Source organism: Paroedura picta, chromosome 9, assembly GCF_049243985.1.
Source record: "Paroedura picta isolate Pp20150507F chromosome 9, Ppicta_v3.0, whole genome shotgun sequence".
Lineage (NCBI taxonomy): Eukaryota > Metazoa > Chordata > Lepidosauria > Squamata > Gekkonidae > Paroedura > Paroedura picta.
In genome coordinates this window covers 81,550,091-81,577,370 of record NC_135377.1, presented here as the reverse complement: position 1 = coordinate 81,577,370, position 27,280 = coordinate 81,550,091, and the positions used below count along the sequence as shown (strand labels likewise).

General features: G+C 44.2%; 1 protein-coding gene across 1 annotated transcript; it reads left to right on the top strand.

Moving 5' to 3' along the window:
* Positions 1–1,227: 1,227 nt before the first annotated feature.
* Positions 1,228–22,002, top strand: LOC143845204 (serpin B3-like). The gene is made up of 9 exons (XM_077353408.1): positions 1,228–1,320; positions 3,696–3,883; positions 4,346–4,444; positions 11,680–11,811; positions 13,285–13,428; positions 14,501–14,618; positions 16,651–16,793; positions 19,394–19,555; positions 21,088–22,002. The coding sequence occupies exons 2-9, from the start codon at positions 3,713–3,715 to the stop codon at positions 21,496–21,498; spliced, it is 1,380 nt and encodes a 459-aa protein (XP_077209523.1). The 5' UTR covers positions 1,228–1,320; positions 3,696–3,712; the 3' UTR covers positions 21,499–22,002.
* Positions 22,003–27,280: the final 5,278 nt, after the last annotated feature.

The following is a 27,280-nucleotide window of genomic DNA, read 5'->3' as shown; positions in this document are numbered from 1 at the left end:
CCAGAAGTCTGTTTTTTAAATCACTGCCATGAGATGACTTTAAAGACCTAAAAGGTCAGAGACTGGTATATCAATATCGATATTTATTTATACGGTCATAGACCAAAATACAAGAATCTAAGAAATAAAAAGCTTTGGGATAAAGAATCAGTCAATACAGTGTTAAAATTTAAACTAAAAGAGATATTCTAAAATATTAACATAAAAGAATTTGAGATAGGTCCAAGGAACTTTAAGCATGTTTCCTGTGCTTTCTTCAAGCTTGGATCACAAGGGCACAAAATTTCCCCATTCAACAGAAAGACGTGAGGCTTTTCATCCAACAGAAGTTCTCTAATCCACTCTGCACTAGACTGATATGGCATTGCTTCTGTTAGACCGATTATGCACTGGGAACTTTACTGCCCCAGCTCCCGTGCAAGAGCACAAATCGGGGCTGGATGAGGTGCACCAGGCCAAATGCTCCCCCATGTGGGTGCAGGAAGAGGTAGAGCAACCTGCCACGACTAAAACTCCAGCCTGCAGCCCAGCATGAAACCTCCAGTGCATAAACGGTCTTAGTGAGCAAATTAGTTTGGCTTGTGCTTGATCATAAAACAGTGGAAGAGACTGGTTTATCTACAGGACATTTCCCCTTATAGCCCTCGAAGAGCACTAAGATCATCAGATCAACATTTTGTCAGGATCACAGGCCCAAAGGAGGTGAAATTGGTCTTGACCAGGGCCAGGGCTTCTTCGGAGACTGAGGAAAAGTCCACTCAGAAAACTCTGCAACCTTCCCCTCCACCCCTGGTCCATTATGCAATTAGTTGAGGAAAATCAGAGAATGTTTTCTGTTTTTTAACGGATTGTTTTAATGATGTTGTTGCCCGCCCTGTGCTGTATTGGAAGGTTAGAAGAATAAAGCTGGTTAGAAGAATAAAGATTTATGGATTTTATTTGCATCCATTGTGATGATTACATGCTCTAAATGCTTGAATGGCCACAGGGAAACATCCCCACTAGGTTTTCAGGTGTTGTGGCTGGAGATCAGTGCATCACTTCTACGGGTGAGGGTAATGGCTTGTGTATGTGTGTGGTTAGCACAGCTTTTCCTGCTGTCTGGTCCGTATGCTAAACAGTTCATTACCACGACCGATCAGAAATGCCTTTACGCCTCTGACAGCACCATGATTAGTCAAATGAGATTTATTCATTAGGTTTTAAAAATCTGTAGGCACCAGCTCATTTGAACAGAGTGGGGGTGGAAAGTGATGTTTATAAACGACAGAAGCTCATTGAAGAGTACATTGGACACTGCTGGGCTCCTTTGAAGGCAAGGTAAATGCCTGGGCTTGCTCTGGGCTTCCTAGGGGGCTTTATAGTCTAGAAATTGCTTAAAATTGGGTGTGGGGAGGTGATTAGAGCTGCATCCTTTTCTGTCTGGCATTCCAGCTCTCTCCTAAAGCCCTTAGCCTCTGTAATCAAGGAGCCATTGCCTTCGCTAAAAGAACCCAACGGGTGACTAATGCTAGTCCCACCAAGCAAAGTGGCTCTCAGATATCTTTCCTCTGGTAATGGCATTGTTCTAAATCAGTGGTGGCCAAATTGTGGCTCTCCAGATGTCCATGGACTACACTTACCATGAGCCCCTGCTGGCATGTAATTGTAGTCCATGGGCATCTGGACAGCTACAGTTTAGCCACCCCTGTTCTAGATGTTATAATATTGGAGGGATTTTTGGAGACAGTGATGGATTGCAAATGAGTAACCTTTATTATGTCATACCTCTTGGCCTTGGCCAACAGGGGCTTGGACCGTATAGATTGATCTGCATGATTCTGGGACCTGAAAAGGACTTGGGGGACATGTTATGTGGAGTTAGAGACAAGGGGCAAAGTTTCCGAGTCATATATAATCAGGCCAGGGCATTTACTTTCCTGGAAGTAAGCTAAGCCCCACTGAAAAGATCAGAGTTGGGTTCTGAGTAGGGTTGTTTTGTAAAACTGTTCCATTCACTTTTGGGTCATTCCCGCTATTAACATTATGGGAAGAAGCAAACCGACTAAGAAACAGACAAAAACAGAGGTTTTGATGTTTTGATGTGGTTTCAACAATGATTTTATAATGTATTAGATATTCTCTATATATATGAAATGCATGTTGTAAACTGCCCCAAGACCGCTTGTGGGGAGTGGAGATCCAGAAAAGCAACAAATAAATAAATTAAAAATAAAATCAATAACATCACCTCATGGATTTGAAACGAGGCTTGTGTGGCTTGTGTGGCCTGTTCTTGTGAAATCTTGGCTGCTAAGCAGGATTGGCCCTGGTTAGTTTGGGTGGGATTCCTCCAAGGAATATCCGGGTCACTGTGCAGAAACACACAATGGCAAACTGCCTCTAAATGTCTCTGACTTGAAAAGCCTGACTGTGGGAAGGGGGTTACCATAAGTCTGCTGCAATTTGACGGCCCATGGATGTTTCACATATATGCAGCTAATAGCATCCGACGCATCATGTACCAACATATGTTTTGTGTTGCATCTTTTTCTGCAAGACAAGTGCATCCTACTATGTTATGTTTTGTTTCCAAAGCCACTGGAACAATGACTTTCAGGAGTGGTTCTGCTGATGTGTTTGGCCTTTGGGCGCCCTAAATGTCCCACTCAGAGCCACTTGAGATGGCTCTAAATGTGAGAAGACCATTGGTCATGTCAGTACCATTTCAAGCTACAGTCAGTGTTGTGCAGTGGTGTCTGCATAATTTGTGGTCATTGACAGGAAGCTAGATTTCTCCCTGATAGTCTAGAGTTCAACATCTTTGGGAGTTTGGTATTATTATTATTTTTTTAAGAAATGGACATTCAAATATTTAACTTCCACATCTGCGGTCAACAGCGGCCTTAGTCCAGGAAATAATGAACCAAGTGAGTGAAAACACTCAAACTGGTCCTTTGAGGGCTGTCAGTCGTGAAGCTCGCTTCTGATATCAGGTGACGTTGCCTTGTTCTTGCACATCAGAAACCGGAGAGCCAGTGTGATGTTGCAGTTAAGAGTGGTGGCCTCTAATCTGGAGAGCCTGGTTTGATTCCCTGCTCCTCCACATGCAACCAGCCGGGTGACCCTGGGCCAGTCACAGTTCTTTTAGGGCTGTTCTTGCAGTGTAGTTCTCTTAGAGCTCTCTGAGCCCCACTCACTTCACAGGGGAGAGGAAGGGAGAGATGTTTGAGAGTCGCTTTTGGAGTCCTTTGGGTAGTGAAAAGCAGGTTATAAAAAAACAGCTCTTCTTCTCGCTCTGGTTCCTGTTCTTAGGTTCATACAGCAGAGACACAGAGTGTGTACAAAACAATACCCCTTTATTAGCAAAATAACACACGGAAGGGAGCATCTGGTTTCTTGGCAATGCAGCTCATGCAGTCTACATTTCTGATACAGAGCTAAGGAGCAGGGACTCCACTCTATGAGACTAAACAAATGTATACATACATGGGGGGGGGGGACTCTGTTCCATTGTAATGTGTGCAATAAAGCCACACTACAGGGATGATGTTGCTTGCAAAAAATTGATAGAAAACCTGAACTTCATGAGACCCTGAAAAAGGATCCTTTATTATGGATGCTGTTTCTGCTATTCTCACTCTTTTTCTTCTTCCCTTCCCGATATTATTATTGTTGTTGTTGTTGTTGTTATTATTATTATTATTATTTTACAGAGAACCCGGATTTCACAATGAGTACCACCTTCAGTGACGCTAATGCTAAATTTGCTCTTGACTTTTTCTGCCTGCTGAGCAGAGCACATCCGTATGAGAACCTCTTGTTTTGTCCATTTAACCTTATAACTGCCCTCGGCCTGCTCCTTTATGGGTCTCGAGGCAGTACAGCTGATGAAATAGAAAAGGTAGGAAACAGATCATCCCTTATGCTATTCAACAGCCTGTACTGTGGCTTAGTGCTGGTGGGAGGGATATTAATCTTCTGGCAGGTCAGAAATGCGGCCAATGGGCTGCTGTTGGTTGGGCACCTAAACTCATCAAGTTGGGCAACAACTTCTGCAACAGGCACTGTTTGCAGTTTCGGTATCAAGCAATCCACGTTGGGAAATGCCTGCAGATTGGGGGTCTGAGCCTGGGGAGGGCAGGGACCTCAGTGGGATACACAGTTATAGAGCCCACTCTCAAAAGCAGCCATTTATCTCCAGGGGAACTGATCTCTGTAGTCCGGAGATGAGTTATAATTCCAGGCGATCCCCAAGGCCCACCTGGAGGCTGGCATCTCTAGAACAGATTGATGTTGTCATGATGTTGGGTGTAGTCATGGTATTTACTTCCCAAGCCACAGCTATGTTACAATTCCATTTCAGATACTTCACTTTGATGAACTTGCAGAATCTGAACTTCCTGGTCATTCAGAGGCAGAAGAAAGCTCTCACCCCGCAGGAGCTCATCCCTCTTCCACAACGGTATCATGAAACAATCAATAGTGAACGGTGCTTGTGACAATGAAGACGTCCCCTGGCTGGGTTGTTGGCACAGAACAGGTTTTCTCAATCAGGGTTTCGTGAGACCCAGGGGTTTCTTGACAGCCCTGGAAGAGTTTCCTGAAAGGGAGGAGAGTTAATTAATTTTTAATATATATATTTTAAATTTGTTAAACATTTATTGGGCGAGACAGTCATGTTGACTTCTCCCCCTCCCAAAATGGCCAATGATTGGCCTGAAGGGGGTGGGAAGGGGAGGGGCCTCAGGTGGGCGTGTCCACATCTCTGCTTCCCAACCATATTCTGCATGACTGCACCGCTTCTGGGGGTTCTCGAAGTGACTGTGGACTGTGGCCTGGGATTAGATTGGGAAGATAAGAAACAAAGATCCCAGAGCCAAGGAGGCTGTGTGCTCTCAATGGCCTGAGGAGGAAATTCCAAAAAGGAGGTGGCAGATTCAGAGTACCTTTATTGGCATAAAATTGCAAAGCATAAAATGAAAATTTCAAAGTTTCAGATGTAAAATCTATCGTAAAAGATTTTCATTTAAGATTGCCAGGAAAAACTTTGCTACTTTTATAATAGTTGCTGAGTCCCTCACATTTAGTATTGTTTTAATCCAGTGTTTCTCATTAACACAGCTGAATTTCAATTTCTTCAGATAATTAGCTAACTGGTGACGAAATACTTCAAACTTAGGACACACCAGAACTATATGGTACAATGTGTTAGGGATACTACATCCATGTAAACAATATCTCTCCTGAGGAGGGATCTTCAAAAATCTACCTCGGGTGACATTTGAGGGAAAGATTTTTAAGTGAGCTACTAAAAATGCTCTTAACTGGTGTGTCTCCAAAATTTGGAGATACATGGGCATGGATTTGTAAGATAAGGGAATATCCCAGAAGCGGGGAGAACATACACTGTTGTTAGAGGAGCCCAGAATCTGGGTATTCTGATCTTCTAGTCTCTGTGATATTAGCTTTAGTATCATCCTTTCATCTTGCATGCTAAGGGATATGTCCAGACCCATAATTTGAAGTTTTTTTGACACTTTGCCCAGCCAGCTGAAAGAATAAGGATCAACCAAAAGGTTAATTAACAAACTACCCGTTTGAGCATGGAAATGAATTTTTAACCAGTATTTAAAGGACTGAAACCAAGCCCGGGCTTCTAGACTCTGTTGGCCAAGTTCTGCGACAAGTATATGATTGGCCACACAGTTTGGGACTTCTAGCAGATTTCTGAAAAAGAAAGATTGGATGTTCTCTAATTTATTATTAAATGCATCCATCCATATTGGGATTCCATAAAGAATCTGAGGAATTATTTTGGCATTGTAGATTTTAATGGCTACTTGAAGGTTTTTGTTGCCTTTTTGATGATAAAACTTGGCTAAAAGGGACAACTGGCCTTTTGCAGATTTGATTGTTTTTTCTCTATGGTTGGCCCAACTGTTATTATAAGTAAAGTTTATGCCTAAATACTTGTAGTGTTCTATATGTTCACCATTTATTATCCAGGGAAACTTATATCGGGTCTTTGCAAATACCATGATCTTCGTTTCTTCAAAGTTTATTTTTAGTTGATTGTCACTACAGTAATATCTGAGTGACCGGAGATAGCGTATAAGGCCAACTCGAGTTCTAGATAAGATAACTGTCTCATCTGCGTATAAAAGAAGTGGAATGGGTCTTTTGCCAAGAATGGGGGGATGACCATTAATTTTGTCAAAATAGAAGGATAGGTCACTTAAGAAAAGGTTAAATAACTGAGGGGCAAGGATGCAACCTTGTTTCACTCCTATGTTTATTTGGATTTTTGGTGTTAAATTTCCCTCAGCAGAATATTTGACTTGGCAGTGGTTGTTATGATGGAGCTGTTTTAATAGAAAGAGTAGACACTGGTCTATGTCTAGATTGTTTAATTTTATCCAGAGTTTCTCTCTGGAAACTGAAGTCAAAGACTGCTTTTAAGTCAATAAAAGCAACAAATAATTTTCCCCTCTTAGGTTTGGTGTATTTCTGGCTTAAGAAAGCTAAAACAGTACAATGATCTAAGGTAGTGTATCCCTTCCTAAACCCTATTTGCTCTGGCCCTATGATGCAATTGATGGATGTCCAGTTTATAAGTTTAGTGGCCAGATATTTTGCAAAGAGCTTACCTACGGCTGACAATAATCTGATGGGACGGTAGTTACTTGGAAGATCAACTTTTCCTTTTTTATATATTGGGGTTATGATGGAATTTAGCCATGAATCTGGGATTAGTCCTGTTTGGTTGATTTTTGTAAACAGATGTGCTAGAGACACAGCCCCCCAGTCAGCATAATGAATAATCAAGTCTGGAGGGATCCCATCTGGACCGGGTGACTTATGAGGTTTTAGAGATTTTAGAAATCTTAGCAGGTTCAACGTTTGACCAACAGGGAAAGGAAGAGGATTGTCCAATGGACAGTTGAGGGTCTAGTGAAGACGGTAATGTGAACAATGTGGAAAAATGGTCCATCCATTTGGAAGCTGGAATAGGACATACACTTTTATTTGACTTGTTTGTTAAGGCATTGGTCACAGTTCTCCAGAATATCCGGTTATCAGATGAATTTAGTGCTTTGTTTAATGATTCCCAGTTTTGGCTTTAGCTCTGAGATAGTGGGATTGGTTATCGAGAGATCTTGATTTATTGAATAGCATGCAATAATGCCTTAATAGTTTCTTTTCCAATAAGCATTCTTTATCAAACCAAGTAGGGGTTGGGATGTTCTTATTGGGAGGTTTTGATAGGTGATAAAAAAGCCCAATTACTGAGTTGCAAAATAGAGGAAAGGAGGTGGAGAATGGGCTTTGTTAAGAAGAGCAGATGAAATAGAGAACCAATCCAAGAGGATTATTTTGCAGCATTTAAGCTTTGAACAGCTATATATTCTGAAGAAAAGAGATGGAATATTAGCCAGAGGTGGGTCAAGAGAGGAAGCCAGAAGTATCCTGAAAATCAGAGGAATAATGGTTGGTGGAGACACAAAATGGAAGAAAGGAGCATCCAAGCAGAAAGTAGGACTTCATATAAACCTATAGAGTAGGGATGGACACAAGCCAGTTCACAACCTTAAATCCATCACAAATTTGGCTGGTTCCTGCCCCCCTAAACCTTGGTTCAAAGGAGGCACTTTCTCTGGACATTTTGTCTGTTTGGGTTTGAGTTTTGTACCATAAACCCTTCATTTTCCTCCCCTTTCAAACAAAGGGAACACATAGAATCTAAATCACTGGCAGCCATTTAAAACCTCAATATTGCTTCCCGCTCTCTAAATGGAGGGAGTTGAAATTGAGGTATTAAAGTTGTAGGGAGAAAAATGAATCCCTAAATTGGCTGCCAGCATTTCAGCTTAACAGCAAACAGGTGAGTGTCCCCTGTTGTGAGGCTAAATGGCTTGCAGCCATTTCAGCCTTACAGTGTGTGGGGTAGGTATGTGCCTGTCTGCTGCGAGGCCGAAATGGTTGCCAGGCATTGTGGTGTTTTGTTTCCCCCCACTTCTGAACAGGGAAAAACAAAATGCAACAGCCCCAATTTGGCAGATTCATTTTGGGGATTCTACATCTTTTGGATTGAGGGTTCAGTCCGGAAACACCTTGAACCCCAAAGCAAACTGGAATGTTGTGATTTGTGCTCATCCCTACTAGAAAGAGGCTGCATGCTACTGGAGCACAGGAACTAGGGTTGTCAGATGCCTCCTGGTCACCAATGAGGGATGAGGGTAGGGTTGCCTGGGAAACTCCTAGAGATTTGGGTATGGAGCCTCCTTGAAGTACAATTCCACAGCGTCCACCCTCCGAATCATCCATTTTCTCCAGGTGAACTGATATTTGCAGTTTGGAGATATTGTAATTCTGGAGATATTGTAATTCTCCAAGTCCCATTTGGAGGTTGATATTCCTAACATGGAGTAATCCTAAACATTCTACTCAGAAATAAGCATTATTTTATTCAGTGGAGCTTACTCCAAGGAATGTGCTTTTAGCAGGGGTAGTCAACCTGTGGTCCTCCAGATGTCCATGGACTACAATTCCCATGAGCCCCTGCCAGCGTTTGTTGGCAGGGGCTCATGGGAATTGTAGTCCATGGACAACTGGAGGACCACAGGTTGACTACCCTGGCTTTTAGGACTGCAGCCTTAGCAGGCGTGTGTGTGTGTGTGTGTGTGGAATTAGGAGGTCATTGGACTATGAAGTCTGCATCATAGACCTTTGGTGTATTCAGAAGTCTGTTAAGCAGGAGAATTTTGTGGCAGCACAAACCAAATGGAAAATGTAATAGTATAAAGTCATAGTAATGACGTCCTGCTAGCATTACTTTTAGCTGCACTAGTTCATTGCAAGTCTTTGCTGTTTCGGACTTGTGCAATAGAGTGATCATAACTTCCATAATCCTGAGAGAATTCTGCCCGTTTTAGCCTAGAGAGCCAGCTTGGTGTAGTGGTTAAGATGGGTGGCCTCTAATCTGGAGAACCAGGCTTGATTACTTCCACATGGAGCAAGCTGAGTGCCCATGGGCCAGTCACAGTTCTCTCAGAGCTCTCTCAATCCCACCTATTTTACAGGGTGTCTGTTGTGGGGAGAGGAAGTATAGATAATCTGGAGAACCAGGCTTGATTCCCTCCATGTGGAGCAAGCTGAGTGACCTTGGGCCAGTCACAGTTCTCTCAGAGCTCTCTCAGTCCCACCTACCTTACAGGGTGTCTGTTGTGGGGAGAGGAAGTGTAGATGATTGTAAGCCATTTGGAGAATCCTTCAGGTTGTAAAAAGTGCGGTGCAACCCCCCCCCCCCCCAGCTCTTCTTTTTTAGTGTGAACTTAACATGATTGCGAAGAAGCGGGGGAGCGGGGTGGGTTGATGGTGGGACTGGATTTTACATATTGTAGTTGAATTAACCAGCTAATTCTTGTGCTACAGGGTTCTAGTGACCTCAGCATAAAGTAAGCTTGCTAGGGATATTTAATTTCATTGATGAAACAAAAACAAGGAAGATGTCACTCACGTTACTTACCTGTTTAAAATATTAGATTACTCCTTATTAAAATAAAGGACTTTTTGTTTGCATTATGCAAACATGTGATGGTTTCTGTTCCTAATTTTGGACATGGTAAATGATGTTTATAAATAATACGATGATTCATAGTATCCCAGAGACTGGAGGATCTTCCTTCTGCATTTCATTAAAGTTAGTTTGCCTGTTTTGTAAATGGACATTCATAGTTACCAAATTTATCATCCTTAAAGTCTATACACCACATGATACCATGCATTAATTATTTTGATATTCCATGTTCTTAAACAAGCCATGTTATCTACTGACAGCACAGGGGGAATTTCTAAGGCGGGGTTCCAAGGCTAAGTTTTGTCCCAGATCTTGAGTTACCTGTCTGTGGTCCTAGGGGTATTACACAATTACCAACCTGCACCGAAGTCAGCTTGCTGACCGTGTTAAATTGCCCATTTAAAAAATGCTCCTGTCTATGCATGAGTGCTGATACTACGTGTTTGGGGTTTGTTTTGCATACCATACTAGAACATAGTAAACATTTATGCATTTGAATAATCTTCAAGTGGGAGGGGTACTTCCTCCGTTGTACTGGGAGCTCATTGGTAAACAGCAACGTCACCTGACTGCCGCTCGGCCACATGTTGCTGGCAGAGCCTCATGGGAATTGTAGTTCATAGGCTTTCCATTCAGCCATTGGTGCATGATAACACAAGTGTGGAGAGAGAAAAAGGCGTCCTTGGACCAATCTTAAAGTAAAAGTCATAGCAAAGCAAGTTTACAATACCATGAGGAAACGACTTTGAAAAGACATGTTCACTGCTATGAGAAGTGAGTAACATGCAAAATCAAAAATAGGATGCTAGGGCTTGGGTGGCTAAAATGGTACCACCTGCAGAAACCAGAAAACAGCGTGGTTTTTGCAGAGTATTTGTGAGTTTTTTCCACAGTGCATAATATCCCCTAGAAAGATCTGGGTGGTGTATCTTGAAGAACATGGACTCTGATGTTCTTAAAACCTGTAAGCCTCCAAAGTTTACATATTAGATGCTTATTGTGAATAACTGATTATTCCTGTCAGGGTACAGTAGCACCTTTAAGAGCAACAAAGATTTATTCAGGGTGTGAGCTTTCGAGTGCAAGCACTTTTCATCAGACTATGAACTACCATCATGACAGTGGGAAAATAAAGCAACACTTAATCCTGTTAAATTAGTAAACTGTTTCACACATCCAAATACAACCATATGATAATTCTTTGCCAAAACAGCCAATCAGTCCCCTCGAATTTAGTTGTAGCTCACAAAAACATAGGAGAAATAAAACTGTCTATGTCAGTGATCAACGGCTCCCACCCCAACATTTGCTGCTGGTCTCATCTGTCTCCTTGAAAGGGTGAAACATTCCTGCAAGTGAAATGCCACGCTGACAACTATCTTATCCTAAGATCAGGGAGCGAAACTCAAAATCCCATTAAATATCACTACCATCCCCTTACAGTCACATTGTCCCAAATAAAATAAATTGTGAGGAATGTGGATGCACGAGTTGAACAAGGTTAGCATGCATAGCGAGATAAAAACCTATGTCCTTGTTGAGTCCAGGGTATGTCATAGTTTTGAATGCTGTAATAACTTGCATTTCAGTGTTGTAATAACTTCAGAGCAACACGGCTACCCATTTGAATCTATGATTATTCCTATGACAAGGAAGATTGTTAAATATCATGCATTAACTGGGTTGTTGTTTCATTGGGGAAAATATTATACTAGAATAGTTTTAAATAATACAAACAGTATTTAAGTCCATAAGGGCCCTTCTGGATAGGTCCAGTAGTCCGGAGTGCCATCTTGAAATCCCTCCTGAACTTAGGAAGCTCCATAAGGGCTCCTCACCCTTCAACCGGCAACTTATTCCACCAGGCTGGGGCCAGGGCCAAAAAGGCTACTACGTGTATGGGCTCCCAGCTTGTAAGGATGTACATGCTGAAGGAGGGCTAGGGAGATGTCAGGGTAGAAGAAGAGTGGAGAGACAGGAGCTTGCTTATGGTTCAAACTGAGGTTTGAACCAAGGTCCTCCCTGATTATATTCTGCTTCTTGATTCCTATGATGCCACAGTTCTTGCACTTAATGTGTTGCTTTCCTGTGAATACAGTATTGCTATAATTCTCTTTTAGGAATTGCAGTCTGGCAGTGTTAAACACACAGTTCATCCTGGATCTAAAAAACATAAGGAAGCAAGTCCACATCCTAGTCCTTCAGACAACAAACAGAGTCTTGAACCTCCATGGTGTCCTCCTTGTGAGCAAGTAAGTTCATAGAATCATAAAATCAAAGAATTATAGAGCTGGAAGGGTCCATACAGGCCATCTAGTCTAACCCCCTGCTCAGTGCAGGATCAGCCTAAAGCAGGGGTAGTCAACCTGTGGTCCTCCAGATGTTCATGGACTACAATTCCCATGAGCCCCTGCCAGCAAACCACAGGCTGACTACCCCTGGCCTAAAGCATCCAGGAAATTTGTCCAGCTGCTGCTTGAAGACTGCCAGTGAGGGGGAGCCACAACCTCCTTAGGCAGCCTATTCCACTGCTGAACTACTCTGACTGTGAACAGTTTTTTCCTGATATCTAATTGACATCATTCTATACATAGTTTAAATCCATTACTGCAGGTCTTATCCTCTGCTGCCAACAGGAACCTTTCCCTTTCTTCATCCAAGTGACAACCTTTCAGATACTTAAAGACAGCAATCCTGTCCCCTCTCCACCTCCTCTTTTCCAGGCTGAACATTTCCAAATCTCTCAGCCTTTCCTCTTAGGGCTTGGTCCTCAGGCCCTGGATCATTCTTGTTGCTCTCCTTTGAACCCTCTCCATATTGTCCACATTCCTTTTTGAAGTGAGGCCTCCAGAACTGCACACAGGACTCCAGGTGGGGTCTGACCCATGCAGTATACAGCGGGACTAGGACATCTTGTGATTTTGATGTGATCCCTCTGTTGATCCAGCCCAAGACTGCATTCACCTTCTTTACCACCACATTACATTGTCTGCTCATACTTAGCTTACAGTTTACAAGTACCATACGTCCACGTTCACACACACGGCTATCTGAGTGGAAAAGGCAATGTGATACAGAAGCAGAGTAAGAGAGAAGTGAATAACTGAAAATCACAATGCTGGTGAGATAATGAACAAACCAGCTTTCCTTGGGCCTTCGTGAACACTGATGCCAAAAAGCAGGGAAAATAAAGATCTATCATGCCACAAATACTCAGGTGTATATTCACAGAGGTACAAATTCCCGTCACTTGGGTCCATTCGCATACATTGCATAATACACTTTCAGTGTCCTTTTGCAGCTGGTTTTTTCTTTGCGGGACAGGAAAATCTTATTCTAAAGTGCATTGAAAAGGCATGATCCAGTGTGTGTGGGATGGGTGTTGATGGTTTTCAGAAGACTGTGTCAAATATCTCCATTGAAAAGTTGTGGGGCTGTGGAAGACTTAGATTTGTAATAGCCCACTCGCCTATGCATGTTGTCACTTGGTGTTGCAGTCCTCAAACGACGTTTCAACGAGTCCTTAGACCAGGGGTAGTCAAACTGCGGCCCTCCAGATGTCCATGGACTACAATTCCCAGGAGCCCCCTGCCAGCAAATGCTGGCAGGGGCTCATGGGAAATGTAGTCCACGGACATCTGGAGGGCTGCAGTTTGACTACCCTTGCCATAGACTTTGATATCCACACGTATAAAGTACTACAAGTTTCCTTTTTCTGGTTGAAGGTGCCTGATTATGTATGTGAGAAACCAGAAGGGGTGCATGCCGTCTTGAACAAAGTCCTTAAAGAAATCAACGAGCCCAGCATGGACTATGAGCTCAGCATTGCCAATCGGATGTATGCAGATGAGTCGCTCCATTTCTACCAGGTAACCTGCCCCGATGACATTGTGGGGATTCGTGTTGAAATAGGGGTACGATATCAAACAGGCTTTGTAATGAACACACGTGCACACCTGGGCCATTATTTGGAACCAGAAAATGCTTTGAAACTAGATGCATGCAGTTTGGGTGGCCAGCTGCCAACTGGCAGCTGGAGATCACTAGAGATTACTACTGATCTCCAGGTGACAGAGATTATTTATTTATTTTATTTCTATACCGCCCGACCCAGGAAGCTGGCTCGGGGCGAAGTGCATCATGCCAAAAACACCAGTAGTAATTAAAATTCATTAAAAACACCATTAAAATTCATTAAATTAATTTAAAATCTAAGATAGAGATATTTTAAAAAATTAATACACCTCCCGGTGTTAAAAACAAAATAGCAGCAGATATTATCTTCTGGTCTTCTGGAGGTAGAGTGTGGTCTGGGGGCCTCTTTCTGATAGGGAGTGTTCAGTAGATGTTACTGCTTCACTGGCTGCAATCAAAAGCCTAGCGGAAGAGCTCTGTGCAAATTCCGGCAAGGCCTAGATATGTTCCGGGAGCTCGTTCACCATTCACCTGGAGAAAATGGCCCCTTTTCAAGGTGAACTTCATGGCATACCCCATTGATGTCTGTCCTCTCCCTAAAACTCTGCCCATTCCAGATCCCATCTCCCAAATATCCATGAATATCCCAGTCTGGAACTGGCCAACCTAAGTGTGGTTGAGACAGTGATGGACTACCATTTGGGAGACTCATATTTGAATCTCTGCTTGGGCATGGAAGATTGCTTTGGCCAGTTATACCCTCTCAGCCTAACCTACATCAATGGATTGCTCTGAAGATAAAACTCAAAATGTTGTAAAGCAGCTTTGGGTTCCCAGTGGGGTGAAAAGCAGGGTGAAAGTCAAGCACATATGTTATAAGTAAATAAATACAGTTGGTGTAACTGTTTGTTGTACTATATGTAATACTTTGCAATTCCAGATTCAAGGAATTAGATCCTATTCTTCTTAAAGTACTGACACATTTGCTGACGTATCATTGGAAAAATGTCTTTCTTTTGTGTACAGAAATTCCTGTACTGTGCTCTGAAATTGTACCTGACTGAGGTGGATACAGTTGACATTCATAATGCCCCAGGAGATGTCCGGAAGCTGATAAACTTGTGGGTTGAACGCAGGACGTTTGGTATGAATGTCTTACCGTTAACATTGCTTCCCCAGATACTGAATTTCCAAACTGAGCAACACTGATTCCACATGGTGGTGGCCCAGCAGTGTGTTGTGGCAGAGCAGCATGCCCCACCACGTTCTGTGTCCCCGTGGGGGATGTTTTTCCGGTGGTGGAACAGGTCCGCCCCAGTCCGGAGTGGGGGATGAGTTTAAAAACTTGCATGAAAATGGGATCACAATCCCACCTTCGTGCAAATTAAAAAATGCCCCATTTGGCCCCATGCTGCCATGAAGCACCGTGGAGCTGAGTGGGGCATTTTCTGTCCCCTCTGAGCTGCCATAGGAGGGGGCAGAGCCAGGCTTGGAAGGCCCGACTGTTCCCTTGTCGCAGGACAGGCCCCTTTGGCCCCAGTAGCAAACTGGGGAACACAGATATTTCCATGTTCCCATGCCATCGGGCAATGGGGTACCTAATGTGCACCAGGCCTGGGATGGGGTTGGTCGGGCGCTGACATTGTGAGGCTGTAGGCATTGGTCCTGCTCCCATATGGGCGCCAACCCACCGGGCGGTTTTCTCTGCCTGTGTGGAATTGGTACAAATGATCCAGCTACCAGTTATTGAATACATAACAGCCAGACAAGAGGACAGGAAGAAATTCATTAAAGTGTAGAAGAGTTTTTTTCCCCTTTAAGCAAATAAAATGTTATTTCTTCCAAATCGACACACCTACCCCTTCATGGCCACAAACCTGGATATTTATAAGTACATGCCTTATAAGCCCATCACTGTGTGGCTTTGATCCCTTTTACAAATACAAGCATATTGAATAGGGCTATCACCTAATTAAGCAAATTCGTGCTAAATAATTGGATGGGTGTTAGCTGGTTAATCAACAAGTTAATTAAATATGGGAACTTTGCTGATGAATAAAACAATCCTATAGCAGAAATAAGCCTACTTCACCATATATTTAAAGCTGGTGCCAAAATACACCACCACCAGAAGAGTCATTCTTTCCTGGGGGTGGAAGATATGGTTGTGCTCCTTCTAAGATAGTGTCTATTAACCAAGTTTTTTGTTTGTTTGTTTTGAAATGACATTATAAAGGGTAATCTGGGCACCCTGCTTAGATGTTTGAAAGATTGTTGATTCCATCATCTAACTGAATTAAGGAACTGTCCTAAGCAGCTCTAGTCAGAATGAAATAGAAGGAAATAGGAAATGCCAGGTCTCCTTGTGCGGGTGGGGATAGGGTTGCCAGATCTAGGTTAGGAAACACCCTGGAGATTTGGTAGTGAAGCCTGGGGAGGATAAGGACCTCAGTTCAGTACAATCAATGCTGAAGTGTCTACCCTCCATAGCAGGGGTAGTCAAACTGCAGCCCTCAAGATGTCCACGGACTATTCCCATGAGCATTTGCTGGCAGGGGCTCATGGGAATTGTAGTCCATGGACAACTGGAGGGCCACAGTTTGACTACCCCTGCTCCATAGCGTCCATTTTCACTGGGGGAACTGGAGATGAGATATAATTCCAAGGGATCTCCAGGCCCCACCTGGAGGCTGGCATCCCTATAAGTAACCCTCATTTTATTAAGGGAGCTTCTTCCTAGGAATGCATTGCTAGGATTGCAGCCACAGAGAGCAATCCTAATCAGGTCTATACAGAGTCCTTCTCAAGACTATATGGTAGAGGCTACTCCCAGGTAAGCATTTTCCAGATTAAACTGCAGTTGACATATACAGCAGTCCTTAAGCAGGCTGACACCCTTCTAAGTTCAGTGAAGTTAATTATATGTGTGCCTAAAATGGGAAGTCCTTAATTCGGTTGTTCTTTATAAAGAAACATCAGTATAGATGAAATATTGCAGAGTGACATGAACAAAATCACAGGTCCCTGTCCCAATGAATTTACACTATAAATATTGACATTTGGGGAGAGAATTTGGGAGGAAAGGGAAATAAAGATGTGCATTTTTGTCATCAAGCAAGGTTCAAAGTCTTGACTCCCAGCCTCCAATTCCTCAATTATATCTCTGTCATTTAAAGGTAAAATCAAACATCTCCTTCACAATGACAGCTTTAACTGTGAAGCAGATCTTATGCTGGTGAACACCCTCTACTTCAAAGGACAATGGGAAGTCAAATTTGACAAAGAACTCACCAAAGAAGAACCGTTTTACTACAATGGGGTAGGTTCCAGAAACGTGTATATCAAGCAACCTGGTTCAAAAGTGTTTTCTTTGTTGATCACACAGGTCAGGAGGAAAAGCATTTGTTTCACTTAATATTTCTGATAAGGTTTAGGAGGAGGACCTTGTCTCAGCGCTTATCATCCATTCAGTGCAGCTGTCCTGCCCTTGAGTGTCTGCTCCTCCAACCGGCTTGCCTGTCTGTCCAGCAGCCAGCCAATCACCTTCCTTCCCCCACCCCTGACCACCCCCTCCTCCTTCCACTTCCCTCTGAGGCTCAGAGGCTGCAGATCCCTGCTGTGTGGGAGCTGCCCCTGCTGGTGAGTTCCCTGCATGGGGGCCTCCTGCCTGCAGCATTTCCAGGTCCAGGGGGAGTGGGAGGGGGAGAAGCCATCACCAAAGTTCTTCCACCTCCCCCCTCCCCCACAATCTAGTGCCTGTTGTGTTCCTGAACGCGATGGGCTTTGTCCCTAGCACAATAATAAAAACTGAATTCTGCACCAGCTTCATGGAATAAGTAGCACTATTAAATCCCCCTGTTTGGAACATGTCATAAAGAAAGGATGGCAGGAAAATCTGAAAACTGCCTTGCTGGGTAGTACATCTTGGATCCTGACAGCCTTTCTGCTCAATCTGTACTAGTTCCTACCCTCAGTCTGCACTGCATGTTTTTTGGTCTATGCAAGCGCCCAAATGACTAGCATAGACAGACAGACAGACAGACAGACATTTATTTGCAATCATTTAGACCAGTAACCATTGGCACCACAATACAGAGATACAAGACATTTTGGTTAAACTATGTAAAAGATATAGCATATTAAAGAATTAAATTAAAGAAAATCAAGACATTTAATTAATTGAAAAAAACAATTAAAAAAGATTCAAAATTCCACTGGATTCAAAATACCAGTCAGCAATCTAAACCAGGGGTGGGCAAACAGCGGTCCTCCAGATGTCCATGGACTACAATTCCCAGGAGCCCCTGCCAGCATTCTCTGGCAGGGGCTCATGGGAATTGTAGTCCATGGACATCTGGAGGGCCGTTGTTTGCCCACCCCTGATCTCAACCCTGTATAAAATAAGAATGCTTATTCACGCTTAGGAGGTGCTCCGTATCTTAATGGAGGCAGTGCAAAATTTGGCAATGTAAGGAGTTGTATGTCTTCCTCCATCGTTTAGCAACATCTTAATCTTTCCTTTGATGGCAAGCCTGAATATCTATCTAGAATAGGTTGTAGTAGTTTGCCTTGGACTGTATTATAAAAGGGGCAATAGAGGAAGGAAGAAATGGTCTCTAGTTTCTGCCTGTTGCAAGGACGTAGCCTCTGTGGTAGAGGAAATTTCCTGTGAGGACCTTCCAAAACAGCTGTGGGCAGGGCAGAACATCTGGCCAGGGTTAAATCTGTATTTATTATGCTCCAAAATAAAAAGGTAGGAAATGACTACCATAGTTATTGATCAAGGCCCCTCTACCCATATTCCCCAACCAAAATTCTGGTAGGATCTTCAGTGAGAAACTTGATACCCCCAATAAGCTCACCGAATGAATTGTGATCACCATTTCCGGTGATTTATATCCTCATTCCAATCTAGTATTCAGTGGTGCTATATTGCTTTTGTATATACTTTGTATAATAATGGCTGTCACCCATGATTATACATCATAGGGCAATGATTTCTGTACGATAATTATATTTATTTAACAAAATGTGGGCTTTCCCCCCTGAAACAAACAATAGTCAAATCATTAAAGGGGCCTGTGTTCTAGAGAAGCAAATAGAAACAGTGGGCATTCTCACTGTTTGGTGTAGTGGTTAGGAGTGCGGACTTGTAATCTGGCATGCCAGGTTCGATTATGCGCTCCCCCACATGCAACCAGCTGGGTGACCTTGGGCTCACCACGGGGCTGATAAAACTGTTCTGACTGGGTAGTGATATCAGTGCTCTCTCAGCCTCACCCACCCCACAGGGTGTCTGTTGTGGGGGGAGAAATGGGAAGGCGACTGTAAGCCGCTTTGAGCCTCCTTCGGGTAGGGAAAAGCGGCATATAAGAACCAACTCTTCTTCTTCTTCTTCATTATTCCTATTCATTATAAAAAATGTTATAGTCATTTTTTTAAATCAATGTTTTTCTAAACTATATGCATTAGGTTTGTGCACAGTGGCGTTTGAATCAGCCGTTCCAGGCCGACGCAGCCAGTGCCGTGCTGCAGGGGGGGGGGAGGGGAGGCGCGGGCAACAGTGTGTAACTTGGCACACACACGCAGGCCGTGCCTGCGTGTGCGCGCTGAGTTACGCACTGGCTCCCGCGCCTCCCCTCTCCCCCCCAGGGCAGCACTGGCTGCGTCGGCCTGGAATGGCCGATTCGGACGCCGCAAACCCAAACAGAACTGCAGGCATTTCAGCTCTGTTGAGTCATGATAAGTTACTATCCAGTGGCTTGGAGGTTTGATGCTTTAGCACTTTTGAGAAGCAACTGCCAGTTTCATGAGTCCCCCCCCCCCACACACACACACAAATATGTGCTGCTAATATAATTTTTTGGAATGCATTTTAAACCAAACTGACGATTTAATAAGGGCTCTGTCTTTTCCCAGATAAAATGTACAAACGTACAGATGATGCACCGGAAAGGCCAGTTCAACATCGGCCAGATGAAAGGATCTGAGGTGCAGGTCCTCGAGATCCCGTACAAAAATAACAAGCTGAGTTTATTCGTATTGCTACCTAAAGACTGCTTGATTGAGTCTCTTCAGCAGGTAAAGTTCTTATCCCTACGGTATTTCCCCACAGTGGCTAGCTAGGAAGATCCCAGCTTTAGACTACAAAGTTCTTGGTGCAAATCCCGGATAGTCATTACAAGTGCAGTATTACAGTTACACCCCCCCCCCCGGTCTGGTTTTATAGTGTTTCACCTCCAGCACTTATCCCATCAAAGCCTCCCTGTGCCATTTTCCCCTAGAGCAGGGGTAGTCAAACTGCAGCCCTCCAGAATGCTGGCAGGGGCTCATGGGAATTGTAGTCCATGGACATCTGGAGGGCCGCAGTTTGACTACCCCTGCCCTAGAGTCTATCTCACTACACCAGTTTGCATGAAATAATGGGGTTCAAGGGTTGATGGGTTTCTTTCAGTGATCTTTGTAGGAACATGACATGTTTTGACTGGTTGCCACTGCCAATGTCGACAAGAATAAATAGAACTCTTGTGGGACTTTAATTCTTGTTTTAGTTCAACAGATCTTGTGTAGAGCCTCTTGTGGCGCAGAGTGGTAAGGCAGCAGACATGCAGTCTGAAAGCTCTGCCCATGAGGCTGGGAGTTCAATCCCAGCAGCCGGCTCAAGGTTGACTCAGCCTTCCATCCTTCCGATGTTGGTAAAATGAGGACCCAGATTGCTGGGGGGTAAATGGGAATGACTGGGGAAGGCACTGGCAAACCACCCCGTATTGAGTCTGCCATGAAAACGCTAGAGGGCGTCACCCCAAGGGTCAGACATGACCCGGTGCTTGCACAGGGGATACCTTCACCTTTTTAATGGTCTTGTGGCACAAATACACTGCTAAGTGATGAGTCCCCCCAGGTGACAACTGTGCCACCGCCATAAAAATCCAAAACTCTAAAGTAGCATAATTTTAAGTTCTATTTTATGGTTTTAAATTGTATTATATCAAATGACCATATTCTTTTGGTCTTTTATGTATTAACTTTGTATAACTTTGTCTGAACGACTGTAATAAAGTTTGAACTGAACTGAACCCTGCTGTTCCCCCATGTCTGCCAATTGGAGTGAGAAGCATATTGACTGCGGAATTCCAGATTAAATAAAAATATGTATTTGGTTTGTTTGTTTTTTAAATTATGATGTACAAACGTACAAAGATGCTGTCAACAAAATGTCCAAATATTTAGAATTCTCATTTATTTGTTTATTTTATTGATTACTTGGATTTCCAGGCTGCCCTTATATCAGTTATGCTGTCTTGAGAGCCAGCTCAGTGTAGTGGTTAAGAGCGGCAGCCTGTATCTGGAGAACTGGGTTTGATTCCCCACTCCTCCTCCACATGCAGCCAGCTGGGGGACCTCAGGCCATTCACAGTTCTCTCAAAACTCTCTCAGCCCCACCTACTTCACAGGGTGTCTGTTGTGGGGTGGTAGAGGGGAAGGGAATGAGATTATAAACTGTCTTGAGACGATTTCTGCTTTTCCTTTTAAAAATGTTATCTCGTAGCAATGCCTGAATCTGGCTTCTTGATGTTCACCACATTGTCTTTTCTTTCTCTTTGCAACTGAAGCTGGAAAATGACTTGACCCACGAGAAGCTTCTAAACTTGTCCCGCATTCTGAGGCCCCAAGAGGTAGACGTGGCCATCCCCAAGCTCAGCATTGAGAAAACCATTGAGGCGAACACCTATTACCTGCCACATCTGACAGATCCTGACAAAGCTGACATGTCTGGAGCAAGCAGCACCCAAGGTGCAGTTCTGACTCACCTTTTCCATGATGCTTTTCTAGAGATTGATGAAGAGGGTGGGGAGGAACCGGAGAAGCCCCATTCTTCCAAGGACAGGCACCTGGCACGCCGTGCACCTCTTCAATTTGTGGCGAATCGTCCTTTTATCTACTACGTCCTGCACAATAACACACGAAGCCTTCTTGCCCTTGGTCAATACACTAGACCTGTAGAAAGAAAAGATTCTGATTAACAGAACCAGAGATCTTGAGCCCCCAGTGTGGGAGCCCCCCCTCCCCAAACCCTACTGAATTAGCTATTAGGGTAATTGGATTGGACTCCTCAGAGCTGTGCATTTTCCATTGAGAATACTTTGGAAACCCAGTTCATGCTGAGCCTTTGATGCTGCTTCATATAATGCTTCAGCGAGCAGAAAAGGCAGGGGAAGCACAGTAGCCATATGGTGGGGAAACAATACAAAATCAGTATTTTCAAACTAGGGTTTCCATTTATCACCTACTAGATCCTCACCTGGAATAAAAATCTGTTACTCCTACAAGTTCATGCTCTGCAGTGCCCTCCTAACATAACTCATCACTTCAGGTCTGTTGCTGAAGACCTTTGGAAAAGTTGGTGGTGGATCTGCTTTTATTTTGGGATAATGGCACTTGTCTGTTAGATAAGACTAGGTGTGGTTTCTTTTCTGTCCCTGCTTCCCATTGGGCAACTTTTGTTTGAAGCTTGAAACTCACAACACTGACTATATCATTTGACTTATTATAAAAGCATCCAAAAGAAACATCGCTGTTTTCTTGTTATTTTCCCTCAGCAAATATGTCTCAGCTGTAACTATGAAGCATAGTCTTCCTGCCTTGTCCCGTTGAAAATGAGGGCGGGGGGGGGGGGGAGCCTGAAATACAGTTGTGGTTTGTTGGTTTGTTTATTACATTTCGAGACTGCCCGTTATTGGCACTGCCATCTCGAGGCAGCTTACAACACTGATAAAAGCGATACCTACTGAAATCATTGAAACAATTAAAACAATTAAATGATTCAACTACTATTCAACGACTAAATCAACCAGTCAATTGGTGACACCCCCGTTATGTTCGTCCCATTGGGGCAGGCAGTATGAGCTCTCTGGACTGCCGTCTGGGGAAGAGTGCTTGCACACGAAAGCTCACGCCTTGAATAAATCTTTGTTGGTCTTAAAGGTGTTACTGGACTCCGATTTTATTGGATTGCCGTAGTTAGCCTTCAAAAACAAAACCCAAACCTCTGGAAACACACTTTGCCTCCTATTCCTTACATTTTTTAAAGATGGAAAACATCAGCCACTGATGAGGAAGTCACCATAAAATGGGCCGAATGGGCCATGAAGTGATATTTAATTAACTGTGCAGTATTTTAAAAAATCTCGCCTTGCCAGCAGCTGCCGATATTGCACTGTACAGCTACGTGTTATGGTTATGAGTGGAGGCCTCTAATCTGGAGTACTGGGTTTGAGTTCCCCCTCCTTCTCCACATGCAGTTGGATGGATTAACTTGAGGCAGTCTCAGTTCTCTTAGAGATGTTTTCACACATCAGTTCTGTTGCATCTCTCTCAGCCCCATCTACCTCACTGGGTGCCTGTTGTGGGGGAAAGAAGGGAAGGAGATTTGTAAGCTGCTTTGAAACACATGAGGCCTGCTGGGTGATCTTGGGTCAGTCACGGTTCTCTCAGAGTTCCCTCAGCCCCACTTCTCTCACAGGGTATCTGTTCAGGGGAGAGGAAGGGTAGGTGATTGTGAGTCACTTGGCAACTCTTTTAGATAGTAAGCAGTGAGGTACAAAAACCCAGCTCATCTTCTTCTTTTGTGGCTGGCTCCACTCCTGTGGCAGCCATTTTGTGCCTGGACCTCCCCCCCCCCACATTTGGGGTCATAATTCCAAAAATGCCCTCAAGCTGAAAACATTTAGGACCCTCTGCCTAAAAAGGTCAGATAGTACAAATCAACAGCAAGTTAACTGTTAATGGTTTGAAATCCCCCCCCCTCAGAGATATAGAAGAAGTAATGACAGATATCTTATATACACATAAACACATGGATTAAGTGGATTGGGATGTCTGATGCTCTGCTCATGGAAACAGCTTATAGAAAAGTAGTATATGAATATTTTAAATAAACATAGTGGTTGGTTGATCAGCTGTTAGTGGCTCAGCAGTTATTGGCTGGGCACAGCTGGAAAAATCAGAGTGATTAAACTTTTGCTCAATAACAAGATGTCAATAAAAATACTGACCAGATTGCATTTATTGGCAGAAATATCCTAAGTAATGAAGAAGAAGAAGAAGGGCTGGTTCTTATATGCCGCTTTTCCCTACCCGAAGGAGGCTCAAAGCGGCTTACAGTCGCCTTCCCATTCCTCTCCCCACAACAGACACCCTGTGATGTGGGTGAGGCTGAGAGAGCCCTGATATTACTGAAGAAGAAAAGTTGGTTCTTATATGCTGCTTTTCTCTACCCGAAGGAGTCTCAAAGCAGCTTACATTCGCCTTCCCTTTCCTCTCCCCACAACAGAAACTCTGTGAGGGAGGTGGGGCTGAGAGAGCCCTGAGATTACGGAAGAAGAAGAAGAGCTGGTTCTTAGATGCTGCTTTTCTCTACCCAAAGGAGGCTCAAAGCGGCTTCCATTCGCCTTCCCTTTCCTCTCCACACAGCAGACACCCTGTGGGGTGGGTGAGGCTGAGAGAGACCTGATATCACTGCTCGGTCAGAACAGCTTTATCAGTGCTGTGGCGAGCCCAAGGTCACCCAGCTGGCTGCATGTGGGGGAGTGCAGAATTGAACCTGGCATGCCAGATTAGAAGTCCACACTCCTAACCACGACACCAAACGGAAAGAAACAAATGCTGAATATGACTTTAAAACTCCTTTTATGATATGACTCCAGCATATGGGAGCCATTGCCATGAATTTCAAGTGGAGTTAGCCTTACAGGAAAGTAGACAGTGAGACTTTGGGGGGAACTAGGTGATCCGCTTTTATTAGGCAATGACTTGGTCTTGCAGACAACTACAGGACTGCAGTTGCCAGCAGTAGGCCTCAGGCTTCAAAAGGACAAAATCACCAGCCAAGCAACTAATCCCTTTTGAAGAGATGCATGTGAGGGGAAATAGCTTTCCCTTCAGCCTAACTGCCTGGAGATGAGCTGTACTTCCAGGGGTTTCTCAGACCCCACCTGGAGGCTGGCATCCCTAAACCTCAGTGGGATACAATGCTAAAGTCACCCCTCCAATGCAGCCATTTCTGCCTGCGGAGCTGACCTTTATAGGTCTGGAGATGAGCAGCAATTCCAGGAGATCTCCAGGCCCCACCTGGAGCTTGGCTGTCCCTGGCCTGAACATATTCCTTGAGGTTTGGAAGTGGGGCTTCAAAAGTATATAACGCCTCCGCAGCCATCTAACCAGCCACATAGCACCTATTTCTGGTCAAGAAAATATTGCAGAGAGGAGTTAAGGTTGCCAGATTGGTGTAGGTTAATGTTCTGGAATTCCAGGACTAGGAGATGGAGGAGAAATGATTGGGTTCTAACCATCTCATCATCTCAGCTCTGGGATCTGTACTAGGGAAGAGACTGGAGGCCAAACTGCTATGAAAACACGGAGGAAGCTTGACTGATTACAAAATATGCCCTAGAAACAAGCATAGACACCATTCAAACATTCACACTCATAGGCCCATTGTGCATGGCAGCAGCCGTGAATGCATGGGGAAGAGAATCCCCCAGCGTATACAGCTGCCCTAGCATAGCGAACACACGCACACAAAACACTGGGGCTAGAAAGCCCGGCACGCTGCCTGAAGGCAGCAGCATCCGGGTGGGAGTAGGGGGAATGAGGCCCCCACTGCACAATGGCGGGGAGTGGCATGCTGCTCTCCCACCAAGATGGGAGTGGGGGGAGTCCCCAGGCAACTCTGCGGCTACGCATAACTGACAGGGGTGTGCGGTGTCCTTGCAGGGACACTGTAGGTTGGGGGAAGGGCCAGGCTGAAAGGCCCGGCTCTGCCGATTATGCATGGCGCTGGCCTGATCCAGCCCCCGCTTGTGCCTGCGGCATGCCAGGTAACCTGGAAAATTCCGTGTTCCCTTGTCACGGGTCTTCTGGGGCTCTGCATGGGGCCAGGGATGGGATGGCGGCAGCATCATGCACAATGGAGGCTGCCCTGCTGCCGTCTCCTGGGGTTCCTGCCCCATGCATAATCGGTCATATACTCACCCACACTTGTACAGACACAAATGGCTGGCCTGGCCTTTTCAGGGTGATCAATCAATCAAGAAAGTACTTCAAAGCGGCCTCTTTATCAATTTAGGTATACATCGCTGTCCAAACCTTCTGGTGCTGATAGATCAAAAGAGATCTTCAGTTGAAGTTTCCCCAGAAGTTTCTGCCCTCCCTCCAGTGTCTTTAAATATTATAGTTCATTCTTCTTACTCCACACCTTTGCTGGCCTGTGAAGGGGTCTTGCCAGATATGGCCATCTTGGGACCCATCTGGTTAGGTTCTGTGATTCAGTGGGGTGGACCTCCCCAATGACTTCATGGAGTGATCCTGACTCACAGACGGTCTGCCAGAGAATCCAACTTAAGCTCAACAGAACCAATGTCAAATCAGACAATCCAAGCCAAACTAACTGAGGCAAGGGACACCTTTTCAAGACCAAGTGGATCAATGTCAAACCAGAATATCCAAGCCAAACCAACTGGCAAGGCAATACCAAGACTTGGCAAGAAGACATGGACACAGACACACTGCACAATTGACGAACTACCATCACAGGAGCCTTAAAATGCCAGTTCTGAATATTCCTGTATATTCCAAATAGTTCTGGGATTTCTGTTGCCCTGACTTGGCTGGTCAGAAGCAGCAGCATATAAATCCAACAAACAAACAAACAAATGATGTTTACATCTCATGGGGCTGGATTCCATGATCTTTAGAGGCAATTATTGAATTCCCTACATTTCCCTCCTTTCGCCAGTCCTTTCCAATCCTGCATGGTCCAATAAAAAATAATAATGAAATAAAATAAACCGTTAATAATAAAATAGTAGTTTTAGTATTTTATTCTGTTGTAATTGTTTTATTGTTCATTTTATCTTACTGTTGTGCACTGCGCTGAGCCTGCTCATGGAGTGGGGTGAATAATAATATAAATAGTCCACAGCTGGATAATAATACAAATAGTCCACAGGACAAACTCTCTCTCCCACTCTCCTTTCTCTTCTGGTCAGTGTAGTTACCCTGACAGAAAGATCATCCCCTTCCTCTTGTCCACATGCAACATCCTGGCAACTTACAGGGCTATAACTCCATGCAGGTCCTCATAACCTTGGGAATAAGTTTTCCCATGGCTGGAAAGAGCTACTTTCCCCATGACTGGAAGGTGTACATTCACCAAAAAGCACTTTGCTCAGCAAATTCCAACTTGCTGGTGGTTCCTGGCTCCGGCCTTAGAGAAGTATGCTTGGCCTTGACTGTCAGCAAAGATATGGGCTCTTTTGGAATGATCCATGTTCTGGAGGGCCTGCAAACCGGTGCTTTTCCAGAGGGCATCTGATTGAGGCCAAGGACGGCACTCTTTGTCATAGGAATGCCCCCCCCCCAATACCTTATTCCCTCCATCTGAACCTGGATAGGTATTCTGAGTCTCAATCTAATGGATTCCAGGCTCCTTGAGAATAGTGACAGAGCAGGTTTTTAAGCTGGTTTGTTTTAATTATTAATGATTTGATAATCTATGCATGTTTTTATAAAAATGTTGTTAGCTGCCCTGTGGTTCTTAGAGAGGGGTGGCCTAAAAATCCAACAAATAAATACATTCTTGGGTGAAGAGGGACGTAAGAAAGACCTGCAATCATCTGCTCCTTCCACTGATGGAATTCAACCAATGGGGATTATTTCCAAGTCATCACATGGAATTGTGGTGGCGGAAAACCTACATAGTGCCACACTGAAGTGACACAACATTAACATGCGTTTTCAATGTGC

Coding starts and splice junctions, on each gene's coding strand:
- LOC143845204 (XM_077353408.1), top strand. CDS start 3,713: ATGAGTACCACCTTCAGTGACGCTAATGCTAAATTTGCTCTTGACTTT. Junction 11,812..13,284: donor GGTGTCCTCCTTGTGAGCAA/GTAAGTTCATAG, acceptor TTCTGGTTGAAG/GTGCCTGATTATGTATGTGA. Junction 19,556..21,087: donor TGATTGAGTCTCTTCAGCAG/GTAAAGTTCTTA, acceptor TTGCAACTGAAG/CTGGAAAATGACTTGACCCA.